Here is a 19,136-nt window from a genome sequence, read left to right on the forward strand (position 1 = left end):
TTTTTGAAATGAATGATTGATGGTTTTGGTTGACTTAAAAATAAAAATTTTACTTAGTATTTTTGGGATGTTACATCTACCACCACTGCCATTGACACCACCACTATCTCCTCCTCCACTACCACCACCACTCACCTTCGCTATCAGCACGACCTCCGCCATCACCACCTACCACCTCTGCCACCACCACCTACCACCACCTCCATCACCACCATCAGTCATCACCATCTCCACTACAAACCACATCACCACCCACACTACCACTACCACCACCATCTTCCACCATTGTCACAACCACGACTTACTATTTTTCTTAATTTATATAGTATATGCTTATATATAAGTTATAAAACAAAATAAAATGAAGCAAAAAACAAGGACAATTATGCTATTTTATATTATTTCAATTCTATTTCTAGCCAACCAAATAAATATATAAAATTAGATTCAAATCTCATTTAATGTCAACCAAACAAAACATGAAATTGAATTACAATTCCTTATATATTTAAATTTTTTGATAAATTTCAAATATTTAAAAACATTATACGATCCAAATGCCACCTAAGAAACTTGTTATATGATTTTTTTTAAACCTTTTAAATAATATATTTTCAATTTGAAAACTAATCAGGAGATGGATGCATTGTATTTTATATTTTTTTAATATACCTAAAAAAATCCAAATAAAAAAATAAAAAAAAACTGCGGATTTGGACATCCAATCGCTATATAAATCAGTCAAAGTCTTTTATCTCTTTCCGGACTCCCAAAAAGCGAGAAACTCAAATCTAGGGTTTTGTACGAACTTCCGCCTTCTTCAGGTACCTCCTTGTGTGCGGGCATCTGGTTTTTCGATATTCTTTACTACTTGTGCGCTTATATGCAATACTTGAATCGATATAATTTCAAAGGTTTTAGTTTGGTGGATCTGGATCTGTTAACTTCATGTTTTTTCTCCTTACTTTACATTCAGGATATTCTTTTGTTCTTCTTGATTATTATATGTTTCTGTGTTGATATAAAAACAATCTGTATAATCTTTCTAACCTCTTTGGTGTTTTAGACGACTTGGCTATAAATTACGCTCTCTTCGGGAAAAGCGAACGGATTGTCTTGGACTTCGAAATTGATATTTATTTTCAATTTTTAACAGAATTTGTTTCCTGTAATAAGGATGGCTCAAACCTTGGAGGTTTACTTGCTTTGATCTATCAAAGCGCTTTCTTTACATTCAACATGCAAATCATACAAAATTTCTACTTGTGTCAATAAAAGAGTCACCGGTTCCTCTACATGCTCTTTAATGTTTCAATTGAGCAATTCATCCTAATAATCTTTAACTCTTTTGTAACCTTATTGTCTTTAGTTAGGAGTGATAGCCATCATCATTTAAGAATTTAGTCTTTCTGATGGAAAAGAACAATAAAATATGACAATTTTTTAACTTCTAATTTTTGTATTTGCTAAAATGTTTGGGGATGCATAGTCAGATGTCTGAACAAGTAAATTTTTATGAATTCTTGGGTACATGGGTTGTATTGTATGCTTACTTGGGAACTTGGTGTACATGTTACATTGCGTAAATGTTCACCCATTTGCAATTATCATCAAAATAGTGCAAAGAGGGATTCTGATTTGTTCATTAAGCTATGTTTTATTCTCATATAAAGATTCAAGGTGGTTGTTTGCTTCTGAAAAAATTGTTTGATGTTATTGCTTTTTAATAATCTTTATTGTTATGTAGGAAATATGCCTCGTTATGATGATCGCCATGGCAGCACTCGTCTCTATGTTGGCCACCTGGCTTCACGTACAAGATCGCGTGATTTGGAAGACATTTTTAGCAGATATGGAAGGTTAGCATTCAACTATCAACTATTATTAACACTCTATTTCTGTGATCTGTCTGTTTGATATAGTTATGCATATCCCTCTATGTTCATCATGTTACATAAGCCTCAATGATGTCTATGCACCATTGTACCTTCCTTTATTCACTTTTGGGTAGTACTAGTAGTTTTGCATAGCCCTTTTCCTTCTTGGACATTCTACTTGAAGGTGTGTACAAAACTAAACCATTGCCATTACTGGCTTAGTTTTTGATATATTCAACAACCCCTCGTTTTAAAAAAGAAAAAAAAAGTGCCATCCATCAAGTAAAAAAATTAACTTGAATGATCTTTATGAAGGTCTATGGTGAGAGGTTGCCCTTGGTGGGGAGATTCTGTAGGGAGACTTTTGGCGAATCTTTCTAAATTGTTTTGCTTGTTTTTTTGATGGAAATGGCAAACAATCTCAAAACTGGTGTTTAGTTCATCTTTGAGGGGCGAAGTAAACGTATCAAAACCCTTTGTGGGTACTTAATGTCATGATGTGATGGCCTTACTATTTCTGGAATCCATTTAACGCAGAATACGCGATGTGGATATGAAGCGCGACTTTGCCTTTGTGGTATGTAATTTTTCTTTCTCTTTTTTTTAATATTCCACCCCTTATCTTGATATATTTTACCGTTTCCCTCCTCTCTCTCTGTTTATACCCTTATAGGAATTCAGCGATGCAAGAGATGCTGATGATGCAAGATATAGCTTAAATGGTCGTGATGTTGATGGAAGCCGAATAGTGGTGGAGTTTGCTAAAGGGGTAAATCAATAATGAAATTTCCAAAATTTTGATATAAATTTTTTTTTTCTTGTGACAATTAAAATACATTTTTTTTTTTTTTTTTTTTTGTAATTTAATAGGCTCCACGTGGCGGTGGCGGCGGCGGGCGTGATGGTGGCGGTCGTGACGGTGGTGGCCGTGATGGTGGTTCTCGTGAGTTTCTTGGGAGAGGTCCTCCACCGGGGTCAGGGCGGTGCTTTAATTGTGGGCTTGATGGGCATTGGGCTCGTGACTGTAAAGCTGGTGATTGGAAGAACAAATGCTATCGATGTGGTGAACGTGGTCATATAGAAAGGAATTGTCAAAATAGCCCAAAGAAAGTCAAGTAAGCTATTTTATTAATTATTATTAGTATTTGATTAATGAAAAATTTAATTTTGTTTGTTTGTTTGTTATCAAGTGCTGATAGCAGGCGTGGAAGAAGTTACTCGCGGACCCCATCGCCACCTAGGCGTGGAAGAAGCCGCAGTCGTAGTTTTAGCAGGAGTCGCAGCTACAGGTTACTTTGTCTTTATTGTTAAATGCTAGAAATACCAACATGCTTTCATTTATTTGTGTAATATTTTAATTATTAATTAGTGTTATTTTGATTGAATTATGTATAGCCAATCAAGGTCACCTGTAAAGCGGGAGAGGGAGAGAGAGAGGAGCATTGAACGTGCAGAAAGAAGATCGAGAAGCCCAAGGAGACACAGGGGGGCTTCACCACCACCATCGAAAGGGAGGAAGCGCAGCAGCAGCCCATCGCCTGATGACAGAACCGCCGCCCTGCAACCATCACGATCACCATCGCCGTCACCAAGGCGGCCCAAGAGTAGGAGTCCCATGGAGGGTGATGATGGTGTCCCTGTTGAAGAAAATGGACACAGTAGGAGCCCTAGCCCTGCTCCTAGAGGCAATGGTGGGACTGGGACACCTGTTGAGGAGGATGATGATGTCAACAATGCTTCACCAGAGGGGAGTGAATCTGGTTAAATCAAAATGGTGAATTTGCCAACTTTTTAAGGATTGAGGAAATATATTCTCAACTATGACTTTCTTGATTTTGGACTAGTATGAGTGATGGATGATGATGTTAAACAAGATATAACTGGAGCTACTTGATTTGTTATATTTTTTTTTTCTGTTTTCGACTTCTTTTTTCTGCTTTAGGGATGTTAAATGATGGAAATGTCCCAAAACAATCTAGGCTTAAATAATTCACTTGTTTTAACAAAATTTAAAATCGACTAATCATTTGTAATTATCGGATATAATTATGTTAGTAGATGCAAATAATGGTCTCCCTTTTACAAATCAGCATGCTTCAATCCTTCCCACTGAAATACTTTACATTTGTTAATTTAACATTACATTTTACCGAAGTTTTAAAATTCGGTTTATATCAGCCTGTAAGGAAACTGGTCAACCAGCATCAGTTTAATGCATATTTTTAGACTGGAATGAACTTTTGTGCACTTTTTTACATCTATTTAAACATTTATTTTGATTTCTAATACTTATATCGACCAACTTTATAGACACTCAAAATAACAAAAAATTCTTTATATCAAATCTTTAATACGTTTTTGTCTATTGTTTAAGTAGTGTGGTTTTGTTACTTAAAAATGGTAAATATAATAAAGCTTTTTTTATGTGTTTAAATCTAAAACTATATTTTGGTTTGTTATTACCTTTTATGTTTTTTTTGATGTATTTGATAAGTCTTTCTTTAGAGCTTAAGTAGTGTGGTTTTGTTACTAAAAATGGTAAATATTATGAAGTTTTTTATGTGTTTGTATTCATCTAAAAATATATTTTATTTTGTTATTACATTTTATTTTTCTTTTTTAATGTAATAGGATTGATGTATATATGTATGCAAAAAACTAAAAAAAATTGGAAACGGGATTGATCCAACTGTGAAACCGGGAACCAATCATCAAAACACTACATTTTACAAATTTGTATGATTGACATGGTCACATTCTATGTTTGACAGTTTCCTATGATGTGATTTTGTTTTATGTAATAAAACAATCAATTCTAGTGATCTGTGAATGAGAGCGATTGATTCTCTTAAATAAACCATTTCGTTTCAAATTGAGACAATAAATTTACTATTATTTTTGTTAGAGCGTAACCATCATTTCCACATCAACATCAGGGGTCACATCTGTGCATGGATACACCAATGGAGATACGTATGAATTTTTCAAACAACATTTGAAAATGGCTTCCATACAAGCCAAATGGCACAACACATGAAGAAAATATATATATCTATCATCTTAGTGAAAGGACTGTTTTGTCATAAGTTTTGTACTTGAAGGACTGAATTCATAATTACGAAAAGATGACACCTTTAGACTTTAGTTTAGCCTTTGGACCATGATTAGTGGAAGGATCACAAGCATTTTATAAGGGCTTCATGTCGAAGGTATTATGGAAAAGTGGAATGAAGCTCCTGCGTGGACCCCATATCCATATGGATGATGAGATTATGCATAATGCTGCATCATGATGTATGACAAAAGATAAACATAATTGTACCATATACCATGCTTTTCGTATTTAAATTTTAAAATACATACACAAGCCACTCTTATCTTGTAAAATACATGATGATGCAAAAATAATTGATCTCTATTTTATCTGTCAAGAAAACATTATCGGTTTATTTTTTGTATTTATCTTATAAAAAACACAATAACTTATGACTGTAGATAATACTTAACAAAACTATAAAAAAAGACGAAATTAGATGAAACTTTTTTCCAAATATATTATTTTAATGTGAGTTTGTTGGTTTCAAACTAACAAATCAAAGTTCAAACCAAATTCAAGCATAAAGCGAGTATTATGTAGTCAATTAAGTTAGTTGAGTTTTCGGTTTAAGGTTTAGGATTTGAAGACTTTATAACTTATATATTATAATATAAAAATTTTTATTTAGGATTTCTATGAAACTATTATTTTGTTTTTGGTTTTTTTGGTTTTTTTGGTTTTTTTTTTTTTTTCATTTAAAGGTTTTTATTTTCAAAAAAGCCACTGCTAGTTTTATTTGAAAAACTCCCAAATATAATGTCTTTTTTTTTTTGAAATATGTCAATTAATATAAATGCAAAATCACTTTTTCAGGTCCAAACCAAAAATTAAACGTCCGTAATAATTTATATATTACTATACGTACCCCCTCCTAAACGGATGGTATTAATTTTGACATTTCATAATTAAAAAGACATTTATTGTGATTCATAAAGTTTTTCACATTTATTAGTAGGTGTTGCTGATTTTGCAAAGTTGCATTCCACTGACAAAACGTTTTTCTTGCTTTTACATGCAATGTAACAAAAAAAGGTAATTAAGTTTTTCAAAATAATTGATGATATCTATTTAGATTGACATTTAATAAAATAAAATTATGTGTAGGGATTAATATTTATGCATACTTTTCCTTTTGACTGAAACCTAAAATTGTGCAAACTCAATTTATATATTATGGTACTACATTTACAAACTTATTTTATGAATCCACTATTGGTTATGAAATTTTTTTTAACAAACAGAAAATTATATGTACATAGTTAAAGAACAAACTGTATAAAAATAGATTTACAAATCTGAAAATTCTAATGTGTATCGTCTTTTATATATCAAGTCACGATAAAACATAAAATTTATATCCTTATTGTGTGTAAAAAATAAAAAAATTAAAACATTTGATCTTGATAGGTAAATATGTTACTTTTTTCAAAATAGTTTGATGTATTAATTATTATTATAATTATCTCAAATTATTAAATTAAATGTTGTAAACTTAAACGTGAAATTATCAAAAAATTAACAAAGTTTAGAAAGAAGATGAAGGTACACCGATAACTCCTGCACCCGTGCGCTCTCGATCCCTACACCGAAAAAAGTACGCTCCTCCCTTCCGCCGTCTCCGCGGCATCGAAACTTTCAAATTTTACAGTTATGAACAAAACCACCCCCTCGACTTTTGGCTCTTTCAATCCACCCCTAATTGCGAGCCAACAAAGCACAAAAAGATGACCACAACCACAAAAGCAGACTCCATTGCCATTTCCTTTTTTCTTTCACTTCCATTCCACCTTCTTCTTTCCTTCTCTATCAACGCTTTTTCTATATGCAACACCCACCGCTGGCTAGTTCTTCATCAGCGCCATTATCGGTAACTCTCCAACTCTATCACAAGTCGGGTGCATTGCATTTTGTGTGTATAATTGCGTCTGTGACTTTATGGGGTTTGATCAATCACGTATGTTGAATTATTTATTACATGATTTTGATTTGACTTGTTCATGTTAATTCGCTCTCAATCAGTACTCCTATTTTTGAAATTTGAAAGGGATGGTTGTGGTGATTTCGACTTGTTCATGTTAATTCCCCCTCACTTTCGGGGGGTTTCAATTGATATCTGAGTTTTTAGGGTTTTAGGGATTTCTTGTTTTTGAGAGAATTAGGGTTTCAGAATATCAGAGAAATGAAGACGACGAGGGTACTTTGGTCCTTTTTTCCCACATGAACAGTTTGATATATGTATGTAGAAAAGCTACTGACACATGTTATTCGATCATAAATGAAATCCACGTTTATTGATTCTTTCAGGGTTCTGTTTTTCATGATTATAAAAAGGGTTTTCTGAAGTCAATGTCAGCATGTATTGTTTTACTATCAGAGTAATTTATAGTTGCCGTTTCTTTTGTGGAATTTAGGGTTTAATGCATTGGAATTTTCAACTTGTGGGCTCTTACTTCTCTACATCTTCTTCATCATTTTGAAACAATCCCATCTGGGTAATGTCTGAATGCAATCACACTAGCTTATTTCTAAAAGCTCTTCTTGTGTTCTTCATTTCAATTATCGATAGTTTGACCATTTTGCTAATCAATTTCTATATAATTTCAGGTAGTTTTGTGATTAGTAAAAATTTACAAGGGATAGAAAGATGAAAAAGCTCTTCTTTTTCAAGTCATCCACATCTAACAATCAAGCACCATCTCAATCCAAAGAGAATTCATTTGGAGATGGAGTTCAAGATACCCATAAATCAAGATCTAAAAAGGCTGCATTTGAAGATCAAAATCAGATTCAAACTAGTCCACATCTTAGAAGGAGTCGCTCATTTTCTTCAGGAACTTTTGTTGATAGTGTGATGCTCAGAACTCAAAGTGACTCTGCTTGTAGCAGCAGCAGTAATGTCTCTCACAAGCAATCTGCTCCTCGTTCTTCACGGTTAGCCATTCTTTGTAAATATATACCTTTTTTTTTTAAAAAAAAAATTGTGATGGTTTTTGATTTTGTGTTGTTATTTTTGATTGTTTCAGTCGAGCTCTTACCCCCGAGAGGCATTCAAGGGCAAAATGGTTTGAAGAAAATACCGGAGTCGATAATGTTTCATTAGAAAGCTCATCTTATTGCTCAACAAATGCATCAAACAAGATTCTTGATCGATACATTGATGGTGAACAATATCAAGAAAAGATTAACAGAAACAACAATTCCAACATTAAAGGTCATCATTCTCAAAATGGTGGTGGAAAAAGACCACCAAGATTCCAATATGCAGCACCATCATCACCACCACCACCTACTGCTACCGAAGGTGGTGGTTTGACACAGAAACCGAGGTCACATTCCTTCAGAGACCCTAACAGAGAATCCAAACTCTACATGTCTACTAGAGATTGGGTTGAAAATGGGGTTGTTCATGGATCCCCAAGAAAACTAGCAAAACAAGTGATCGAAAGGCTTTCTCAGTCTCGTGTTTTGCCAAGGGTTGACTCGAAAGACTTCGAACATGACATTCCAATCACATTAGAAGATATCTATGGTGGGTCCCACAATCATTTGTCTCCAGATGGGCTTGATGATGATGGTGATGATGATGATTGCAGTAGGGTTTTGGAATATGAGGAATCAGAAGAAGCTGATGAGGTCTCTTTACTAAGGGCGGAATTGCATTCCCGGACTCGGAAACTGGAAAAAGAGAAGAAGGAGTTGCAGGCGGCATTGGAAAAGGAATTGGATAGGCGGTCAACCGAATGGTCAATGAAGCTTGAAAAATACCAAATGGAAGAGCATAGGTTGAGAGAGAGGGTAAGGGAGCTTGCTGAACAAAACGTGTCTCTTCAAAGGGAAGTATCATTGTATGGTGAAAGGGAGTTAGATAGTCAAAGTAGGGTTGAGCATTCGGGTCAACAAGTCAAGGATTTGACTTTAAGGATGGAGGAAGTAGCTGAGGAGAATCAAAATCTACATCAAAATCTTTCTGAGTTACAAGATAAATACAGAGCAGCTGAAGAGGATAGGGATTGTTTCAAAAGAAACTACATTGAGAAAGAAAAAGAATGCAAGGAGTTGCATAGGGCTGTTACAAGACTTCTCAGAACTTGCAATGAACAAGAGAAAACAATTGAAGGGTTGCGTGAAGGAGTTAGTAAAGAAGTGAGGAAAAATGGTTCATTGGAGAATAGTAACTTTGACCAAGAACTGCGGTCAAAGTTGCAGATGGAGCAGTTGAGGTTAACCGGGGTTGAACAGGCTTTGAGAAAGGAGGTGGAATCTTATAGGGTTGAGGTAGATTCTCTTAGGCATGAAAATATAAACCTTTTACACCGTTTAAAAGGTAGTTCAAAGGAAAATGGCTTTTCCGCCTTGAAGCTTGATCAGGAACTATGGAGCCGTGTTCATTGCTTGCAAAATCAAGGAATGTGTTTGATTAAAGATAGTGTGGTTTTATGCTCAAAGTTATTGGAAAATATCAAAGCAAGAGCATGTCATTCCTCTTTGGAAACCAATGAAGCATTACAGAATGGGTTAGATAGTCAATTGATCATGGAAGCTGATATGAAACTTCAAGGTTTTAAAAGGGGAGCTGAAAGCTTAACAAGGAGTTTGCAGACTGTGTCTGATGTGGTACGTGACAAGTCCAAGTCCTCCACAGGAACTTCAAACAGCGAATCTCAGGTAAAAAAATATATATATATAATCCAACTTTTAAGTTTTATTAATGTAAATTGTCGTTTTTATACAGTTTAATGTAGAGTGTTATTATTATATTATATTTAAACTTGTGCAGGATGTTGGAAAGTCTGATTTGAAAGCAGAAGCTTTGATAACAAGTTTACTGAGGGAAAAACTGTACGCGAAAGAGGTAGATGTAGAGCGGCTGGAGGCTGAGCTGGCAACTGCTGTCAGAGGAAACGATATTCTGAGATGTGAAGTTGAAAATGCAATGGATACGCTTTCTTGTATAACTCACAAGATGAAAGAGCTTGAGATGCAGGTAGGCAATTCTGGAAAACAAACGAACCCTAATTTTAGAAAACAAAACTAATTTGTGTTAACAAACAGGTGATGAAAAAGGATGAGGGGATTTATCGACTGCAAAACAATCTGCAGGATTGCAAAAAGGAACTGTCGATTGTGAATGGGATCTTACCGAAAGTTTCAGAGGAACGGGATATGATGTGGGAGGAGGTGCAGAGGTACAGCGAGAATAACATGCTTTTGAGTTCGGAAGTTGGGATGTTGAAGAAGAAGGTGGAAGCGCTTGATGAGGATGTGTTGATGAAAGAAGGTCAGATTACGATTCTGAAAGATGCGCTTGGGAAGCCCTTTGATCTTCTTTCCAGTCCTGTTCCTAGCGGAGGAGGATTCTTGTTATAATAGTTACTTTCTCGCTGTTCATACGCCAATAATTTTGTGTGGATTTTTTTTTTTTTTTTCTTAAAAAGAGTTTGGGATTTTGGTTTCTTTGTAAGTAAACTGGTAAATGATATGATAGTTTGTGAACAAATCAACAAAAGGGTTGAGGACATTTTTTACCGGTAAGTGGCTTAACTAACTCTGGTTTGGTTGTGGATTCTTTTTTTTTTTTTTTTAGTTTTTTTAGTTTTTAAGAGAAATTTTCTGAAATAAAATGAAAAGTTAGAAAACGCGTTTGATTCCATATTTTTTCAAAGTATTTCTAAAAAATAAATTTTCCAATTATTCAATTTATATATAAAAAAAATTAAAAAACCCTACTTCCTCCCCACCGTCATCCAAACTCACACTCCCCACCTATCAACTATGTAGCACAATTAAACTGAAAGTTTAAGAATAGCCTAATGTAAAATGTTATTTCCAGTAAAATGTAAGGACATAGTCATTCATGGATCATTTATGTGATTGTACTATTACATGGAGATTATATCTGTAATTTCTACATTTCTTGAGATTATACAGGGGCATTTATGAAATTATGCAAATCAATAACACATGGACCATTTCTTAATTTTTGCATTTCCTTGCGAACAATGCACAATATTTGCTAAATTTTGTGTAGGTAATATGTTTAATATTATATTATTTGAAATAACTAGAACTGGAAAATGGAACTGATAAAAAGTTCAATCAGTTTTAACCAGATATTTTCTAAATTTTCTAGTAAAAACGATAACTCCATTATTATTATTATTATTATTATTATTATTATTATTATTTATTTTTTTTTTTCTGAAAACAATCAGTTTTAACAAGGTAATATGTCTATTTGTTTGTTATGTATATGCATCTTGATAGGTCCTCAAGGACTACTCAGGGTTTTAAGGCATACATTATAAATAATTGGTGAACAAAACTTAAAACAATGATTGTGATATATGCATAATGGATATAAGTATTCGTATATGTATATGGACATAACCAACCACACAATAACAAGTTGGTCAATCTTAAAAATCAGATTTACCAAATCCCCTCATTACATGTTATTTCTTGAACAAATTATTCTTCATTTCATATAAAAAGTAACAGCATTTTTTTTTTTGAGTTCCTGCAATGTTTCTGGTGCAATCACTCTGCAGCAAGCTCTTGTCTTCTTCTGTGGTTAGACCTTTAACCTTATTTGGGAGACTGCATAATCAAGAAAAACAACACAATGTTTGACATAATTTATTACATATTTCAGGTCAGGCGTAAATAAATCTTTGAAAACAGAAGATTAAGACACTAGACTGTTAATTCATAATTGGGTACCCATACCAAAAAACGTTTCTTGTAGCTCTCTACAAGTTCCTTTGGATCACGTCTTGTTTGGTTGAAATCCTCATTTTTGTTCATTTCCTGCAACACAAACACAAACACAAACACAAAAGCATTAGACATTTAGACATTAGACTAGATAGATGGTACAACAAATCTTGCATACAGTACAAGTTCTTTAAAGAGTGAGCAGTGAGTAGTAGTACCTCAATCCATGCTGCAAGTTTTGGCCTACCCACCTTAATATCATAATTTTTCACATCTACCAAATATGGCTGAAATCTTTCTATAAATGGAGCATAAGCTATATCCACCTGTACATTAATTATTCAAGAATCTCATGACTCAACAGCATCAATTATCAAAAGTAATAAAATTGGTGAAAATACTTACCAGGCTCAACTGACCTAGAAAGAATGGTCCATCATCAAACTTGGAAAGAGCATTCTCAATATAATCAAAAGCAGCACCTGTTGAAGTTATATATATTTATATTTAGTTTTAAATTTTCAAAACTGGTCTTTAATTTCAAAAGGAAATAGTAATGCAGGATATATATATACTACCAGCTTCATCAACCCCATCTCCCTTGAAAGAGGTGGTCACGGATTTATTGAATGTATCAGTGTATGATAGCAACTCTTCTCCAAATTCTTTTTTAAGAGGATCCTATATTGTAGTTTTGTAATTATAAGTGACTGAATCAGCTTATTCTTTTAAAGATTAGGGCAATTAATTTCACTTATGGATGAAATCTTACATCAGGATAGAGTGAAGGTCCTTCGAAATTGGTGTTGATATATTTAATGAGATCAAGACTCTCTCCCTTTACTTCATTCTTGTGTTCTAAAGCAGGCACCTTTTAACATAACAACACACCACAGCTTAAATTTCATGAAAGTTTGCTTTGTGTGTTTGTACTCTGTGCATTGTTGTTTGTATCCAATCAAAAAAAGTAAAAAAACACCTTGTTTGGTGGGTAAACTTTCTCCTTGTACCAATCTGGTCTGTTATGTAGATCAATAGGAACTAATTTAATCTTTTCCTGCAATCCCTGTTCATAATTTAACAGCAAAGGGTAAATATCATGTAATAATCAAAAGGATTTTTAAGTAATAGTGATTGATAGAGAGAGAGGGAGAGCCTTGCAATTCCGAGTAATCCACACGCGTTGGGCATACGGGCAAGTGTAAGATACATACAGCCTAAGCAAGAGAATTCAGGAAATTTATCTTTAGAGAACGAATCTAGTTTCAGATAAGTACAATTAAAAAATGCATATGGGAACTCCAGTTCCATTTTCAGAATTGGAATTTGGAATCAAAGCAAATTTAGTTTGGATTTTGATGAAAAGGAACTCCGATTCCAACTCCAATATGTGAATTCCGTTTGGACGATCTAGGCCAGGTTCATTTGGGCATTTTAACAAACAGTTGGTGATTCATAAGTTTACCTAGTGGTTCCATCAAAGACTGGAGGTGGTTCTGAAGTAGAATCAAGAGCAGGCGGAAGATCCTCTTGCACACTTCCAACAACAGCCAAGAAATCCAAATCAGATATTAGAATTTAGAAACAGAGAATCTACCATCCTAGTGATTACAAGAGCTCTAAACTTATGAAACAAATTTGAAATTTCTTTAAATCTTTTAAAAGCTTCTTTACGGGTTTCTCGATTAAGAAAAAAGATGCGGATATATTACCTAGTAGACATTGTTGTTGCTAGAACCAAGAGGTTGTTGTGAAGCTTTTGCCGATGAAATGTTAAAGGCGTTGGGGAGAGAGCGATGTTATTACGACCATGAAGAATGGAAACAGAGGCGACATTCCGTGGTGGTGGGGAGTGAGAAAGAGAGTGAAAGAGATGATAATAGCAGCTTAGATTCAACGCAGCCATTTTTATGATTTGATGATCAAGTAGTAATAACAGTATCTGATTTTGATGTACAACTCTGCCTTCACCTTCGTTTGTGAACTTGAATCAACCACGTTGATCTCCGTACTTAACCTTCATTATTCGTTCCTTTTAAAAAAAATGTTGTATTTGAAAATTTGTTCTAGTAGTCTACTACAAAATTCATATAGAAATTCTTTTTATATAAAATGATTTTTATAAAAATCAAATATACTTTAAAAAGTTTAGTATAATGTTGAACAGAAGACCTCTTTGTGTCAACTTGGATTTATCTAGAGTTAAATGTCTACAAAAAAAAAAAAAAGAAAAAAAAAGATTGCTTTTGTTATTAACCATCACTTCATTAGACTTATCAATTTCCTTTAACAAAAGTTTTAATCAGGGGCTTCAATTAGAGGTGGTCAAGGAGTCAATGAGGTAACTAATTGTCCACGTACTTATATCTTTACCAAATGATTGATCATCTTTTGGGAAAAACATTCTAAATGAGAATACTCATGACAATGTATTTTTATTTTTTATAATAACAAAATATTTAAAGTATTTACATAACAATAATAACCGATCAAAAGTCTCTCTATTGAGATATTTTTATTTTTGTTGGCGGGACATGTCTATTTAACCAAACTACCAAAGTATAACAATTGGTTCTAAGGTGCTATCTTGAGGTTTCGGAGTGTAAACATATACGTATTTTAGGTCTATAATGACAAAAGTATCTCTACTTAGTTATACTATTACTCTTTTGTGGTGAGCTCTTTACCAACTAGATAGTTCCCGATCCAAATAGATATCAATACAATTTTTATTTGTTATATGATACTCTTTGAGATAATGATGTTGTGGTTTAGTGAGAATTGCTAAAACCAACTTATTTGAAGTTTTAGACAAGAATACATGGACATTAATGATGTAAAGCTTCTTTTACTTTTAATTAATATTTTATTTTTTGATTAATCTGTTTATTTTTTAATCACATACATAAACACCAAGATCATCTATACAAATCAAATCAAAACTTCAATCAAAATCAGATCTTCAAACTTTTAATCCAAAAAACATTTATCAACAGCAGTACTCACAAGTTCCATAGTAATCGGATAATAGTAAGGTACTATGTAAACATCTACCTCATGATACAGAAACCGATTCCGTACATACACTTCTAACAAAACACACAAACCCACGCTTGGGATGATTTCATGCATAGTGAATGTTAATACACTTGGGATGATTTCATACCGAACGTGTACACAAATAGTGAAAACATATACTAACACTAATACAAAAGGTTAAAACAAACAACACCATTTGAAAGTTAAAAAAAATAATGCTAAAACGGCAAAAATAGAGCCACAAACACTAATAATGGGAACGAAGCTAGTACCTAAACTACTCATATATACCAACACAAGTTTAAATTCTAAGCCTCTAAATAATCCTATAGGACATTTTCTTGGTAATGGTTAACTCCGCCCATGTTTCCATTTTCTTCTTATTCTCTTTCTTAATCGATCAACATTCAGATCCATACAACACTAGAACTTTCTCATCAATACATAATTCTACTCCACCATTTACATCCGTGCTGAAATTGCATCATACATATCCCATCTCAACAATGTTGATTCATAACCCATTTTCATCGGACAATGCATTCAACTCATTACTAGTTTTTGATCATCAACCAAAGCGAAAATTCAAGAGAAATCTTGTCCATAACCAAAGCGAAAATTCAAAGACAACATTTTGGAAGAAAAAAGGAGACTGAAATATGCGTTTAATCACTTTCTAAACAAGAAACACAACACATGACAAACCCAAAATATCTCCATCCAGTTTGATATTAAATTGACACTAATCTACATCATTACTATTATTTATCAATCAACCTCAGAATATGAAAAAAAAAAAAAAAAAAAAAAAAAAAAACTGATATTCTTAAAGTAACCAGTTTACAATGCACGTTTATAAGACCCTGGCATAAATTTACCTCGGGTCAACTAATTTGATAAATAAGCATCCGAAACATATAAAGAAAAAAATGACAAGATATATTTGGTGATGCAAGTTAACCTGCATACATGAAGGGTTTTGAAAGAAACAAGGTATTAAGTTGTTGATGTTGCATGTTGCTACATCATCATCAATACTTTCCATATCTTCTTCATATACACAACCAATGACCATACAGCTAGCCCTGCTGATACATAAAGGAAACCAACACCTGCTGTACCAAGAAACCCTACTTCTGTAAAACTGCATATTTTCAGATAAAAAAAGTTTAAAACATGACTCAAGATTACTGTATTTCCAAAAAACGTATACAAAAAAAGTATACCCAACTTCCCCATTTTGCCCCTTTTTAATGTTTACCAACTTTAAATTTACAAATCTTGAAATTTAGAAGAGACTAATGAAGAATAAATAACCTGCTGTCTCTAATTACAAGAAGAATGGTTAATGAAGTCATTTGAGTAGCTGTTTTCCACTTTCCAAGATTATTTACAGCAACAGCCTGAAAATGATGCATTATTTTTTTTTTTTAAAAATGAAAGAAAAAATATAAAGTATGACTGCTTTTCACAGGAATAGAATAGAACCTGTGAAAGTTTACTCCCTTGAGAAGCAGCCCACTCTCTAACTGCAGACATTGTTATCTGGAATACACCATGCATTGTTGATCAGATTCTTAAAAGAATCTAAAAAGCATCATCAAAGCTTAGAAATTAATGAAAAAATATCACTGTCATTTTTATGAACAATGTGCTAAGATTAGGAATTTACCTCCCTGCCAATGATTGCAATTGATGGTACAGTCAATAGCCATGGTAGTTGCCCAAAAATAGCAGCCTCTGGAGGTCTTGTACATAGCAAGACTAATGTAGCAGCAACCATAAGCTGTGACCATGAATGATCAAACAATTCTTACTATAGTCTATATATAAAAGATAGAAGATCTGTTGTTAATCTAATTCTTGAAACTGGAAAGATAAAAAAAAGGCATACCTTATCAGCCACCGGATCTAAAAATGCACCAAAAGCAGTACCTAAATTCATCTGCAATCACAAACAAAACCAAGATTCATTGATTTTTGTAATGAGAAGATACAAGTTTATAAACATATCAATGCATACCCTTCTTGCTAGATACCCATCAAGCCAATCTGTAATTGCTGCAGCAATGAAAATACCAGTGGTGGCAGTTGTTCCTAACCGACTGTTCATATGAAAAGCTAATCAAACAGGAAAAATGATATGTTAGTCTTGTAAAATGGTTTACCAGGATCTTTTTATAACTAAATGCTACATCATAGATTCATATCCAATATGGATCCTGACCCTGATTGAAACTAAGCTAACAAATTGTTGTGTACAAGGTACAGACTACAGAGATTATGATTCTTTTTCTTGCAGGATGTATGATACGGACAATAACCTATGGTCTAATGGAAACAATAAGACATAAACCAGCATCATGCTTCAACAAAACTCACAGGATCACCAAAAACCAAAATTTTAGAAATGAATCAATCTAATGTGCGTAAATCCTCTGTAGAAACCAAAGAGATTTTCACCAAATTTGTTTAGATTCATAAGATTTTGCTTTTCCATCAAAATATCTAATTGCACATCTGCTGAACAGCTTTCAGATGTCAACGATTCAGAGAATTCATAGTATTTGTCATTTTTGACGCTTGCTAAAATCAATCAGATTTAAACGGAAAGAAGGGGACGTACTGCTGATCAAAAGAGGAACGGCCGCGACACGAGCGATTGTTAAGATCGTAGGCAATGTTAGCAATTTAGAGGACGAATTTTGTTGAGACGGAGGAGGTTTTAGGTGCCGGCGGTCGTCCGACGGCAATGCAGGCATGACAGAGGAGCCGTGGTCAGTTTCCGCTGTCCTTTTGTCATCTCTGTTATCACTGCTTGCCGATTCCATATTCACTTTTCCACCAACAAACACTTTTCCTCCTTTATTCCCGGAACAATATCTGAATTTTTTCGGACTACGAAACCCTAGTCTGTTATTATCGTTGTTATTGATAACGTGAGCTTGCGGTGCAAATTGTGTTGTTATCCTCCACCAGCCCGAGCACATCGCAGGCAGTGTTCTAGAATTCCCGGTGGTAATTGCCCGGCGTAGCCATTTATGGCGGTGGCGTTGGTGGTGGTGGTGGTGGACGGAAATAGAAGAGGTGAGTTTGAGAAGGTTTAGGGGCATGGCGGTCGGCGTAGGGTGTGGGTGAAGGGATTATATGCGCCACCTGGCTTAGGTTAGCAGGAAAGGCGTCCGTGTCTGGGGAGGGCATAGGTTAGCGATGTAAAATCGCCATGATTGATTAAAGTTCAAGAATGAAAGCGTAAATTACAGAAATAACCCTATATTGTTTTATAAAGGCACTTTCCATAAATATGGTTACATCCACACTTCATAAGTAATTAAATACAAACTTTAAGTTCTTAACTTTTTTATGCACATATAGTCAATAAACTTTACAATAAGGGACGTGTCCGGCAAGTAGCGTTACGGAGCTTCTAGCTTCTAGCGTTTGACAAAAAACTTCGTTTTGAACAGAAAGCTTCATTCAGCACTACAAGCTTCTAGCGTTTAATTTAAACAAAACATTTCAAACCCAAATGTTACTTCATGTAGAGTTTAACAAAACGCTACAAGCTACCCGTTATCCGCTACCAGCTAATTTTGCCGAACACGCCCAAGATCATTTTACAAATAAGCACAATGCCCTTTTTACCTTTAGGGTTTAATAATTTGAGCGGGTAATATCATGCATTGTGTATATATTTACTTAATGAGTTTTTTTATACACATTTTTACTATTGAACTCTTTTTACGTACTCAAAAAACATTATTATTGTAGAAATAATATTTCGGTAATGTATGAAAACAAATAAGAAAACAAAAAACAGAGACATGCGTTTAACACCATAGACGGATCCACTATAGATCCCGGGATACCCTTCAAAAAAATTTCAGTACTTTAATTTTTTTAGAAAAAATTTGTTTTGAGTAAATTACTGAAATCGTCCCTATGGTTTGGTCAAAATTGCACGTTTGATCCCTAACTTTTTTTTGCACTCGAATCGTACCAGTGGTTTGATTTTGTTGCGTTTTTCGTCCTTATGGTTTGGTCAAAATTGCATATTTGGTCCCTAACTTTATGTATGTAAGGGACGAAAAACGCAACAAAATCAAACCACATGGACGATCCGAGTGCAAAAAAAAAGTTAGAGACCAAACGTGTAATTTTGATCAAACCATAGGGACTATTTCAGTCATTTACTCTTTTTGTTTTATATGTGTATATATACATAATATTAATATGTTTAGCAAAATAATAACACAAATTGTAGCTGGTTTAGATGGTTAAGGCCTTAGTGAGTGTTTTTAGAGGTTGCAAGTTTAAATATTCTTTTAAACATTTGTTTTCTTTTGTTTTTGCAACTCCTTTTATATAGCATTATATGGATTATACATATTATATTATGATGTTGTGAA

At 33.8% G+C, this 19,136-nt stretch overlaps 4 protein-coding genes and 1 long non-coding RNA gene across 5 annotated transcripts; 2 read left to right on the plus strand and 3 right to left on the minus strand.

Annotated features, from left to right (window-relative positions):
• The first annotated feature begins 699 nt into the window (after positions 1 to 699).
• Positions 700 to 3,791, plus strand: LOC145088391 (uncharacterized). The gene is made up of 7 exons (XM_079026742.1): positions 700 to 824; positions 1,748 to 1,859; positions 2,415 to 2,454; positions 2,551 to 2,646; positions 2,748 to 2,992; positions 3,068 to 3,166; positions 3,273 to 3,791. Exons 2-7 carry the CDS (start codon positions 1,753 to 1,755, stop codon positions 3,640 to 3,642), a joined length of 957 nt encoding a protein of 318 aa, XP_078882868.1. The 5' UTR covers positions 700 to 824; positions 1,748 to 1,752; the 3' UTR covers positions 3,643 to 3,791.
• A 2,652-nt stretch (positions 3,792 to 6,443) lies between these two features.
• On the minus strand, positions 6,444 to 10,250 carry LOC145088393 (uncharacterized). The gene is made up of 2 exons (XR_013701090.1): positions 10,115 to 10,250; positions 6,444 to 9,968 (listed from the first exon to the last, which is right to left on the minus strand). It is a non-coding gene; the product is annotated as an uncharacterized LOC145088393 (long non-coding RNA).
• LOC145088392 (uncharacterized) lies at positions 7,619 to 10,492 on the plus strand. The gene is made up of 4 exons (XM_079026743.1): positions 7,619 to 7,905; positions 7,998 to 9,639; positions 9,752 to 9,958; positions 10,027 to 10,492. Exons 1-4 carry the CDS (start codon positions 7,619 to 7,621, stop codon positions 10,339 to 10,341), a joined length of 2,451 nt encoding a protein of 816 aa, XP_078882869.1. The 3' UTR covers positions 10,342 to 10,492.
• A 928-nt stretch (positions 10,493 to 11,420) lies between these two features.
• On the minus strand, positions 11,421 to 13,697 carry LOC145088395 (glutathione S-transferase L3-like). The gene is made up of 10 exons (XM_079026744.1): positions 13,401 to 13,697; positions 13,154 to 13,225; positions 12,845 to 12,905; positions 12,668 to 12,754; positions 12,461 to 12,559; positions 12,267 to 12,369; positions 12,094 to 12,170; positions 11,907 to 12,014; positions 11,701 to 11,781; positions 11,421 to 11,571 (listed from the first exon to the last, which is right to left on the minus strand). Exons 1-10 carry the CDS (start codon positions 13,592 to 13,594, stop codon positions 11,560 to 11,562), a joined length of 894 nt encoding a protein of 297 aa, XP_078882870.1. The 5' UTR covers positions 13,595 to 13,697; the 3' UTR covers positions 11,421 to 11,559.
• A 1,829-nt stretch (positions 13,698 to 15,526) lies between these two features.
• Positions 15,527 to 17,959, minus strand: LOC145088396 (CDP-diacylglycerol--glycerol-3-phosphate 3-phosphatidyltransferase 2-like). Its single transcript, XM_079026745.1, has 7 exons — positions 17,354 to 17,959; positions 16,751 to 16,848; positions 16,622 to 16,672; positions 16,400 to 16,513; positions 16,216 to 16,272; positions 16,045 to 16,130; positions 15,527 to 15,871 (listed from the first exon to the last, which is right to left on the minus strand). Exons 1-7 carry the CDS (start codon positions 17,838 to 17,840, stop codon positions 15,748 to 15,750), a joined length of 1,017 nt encoding a protein of 338 aa, XP_078882871.1. The 5' UTR covers positions 17,841 to 17,959; the 3' UTR covers positions 15,527 to 15,747.
• Positions 17,960 to 19,136: the final 1,177 nt, after the last annotated feature.

This window comes from Lactuca serriola, chromosome 2 (genome assembly GCF_051521515.1).
Source record: "Lactuca serriola cultivar US96UC23 chromosome 2, Lser_US96UC23_V15, whole genome shotgun sequence".
NCBI classification, from domain to species: Eukaryota; Viridiplantae; Streptophyta; class Magnoliopsida; order Asterales; family Asteraceae; genus Lactuca; species Lactuca serriola.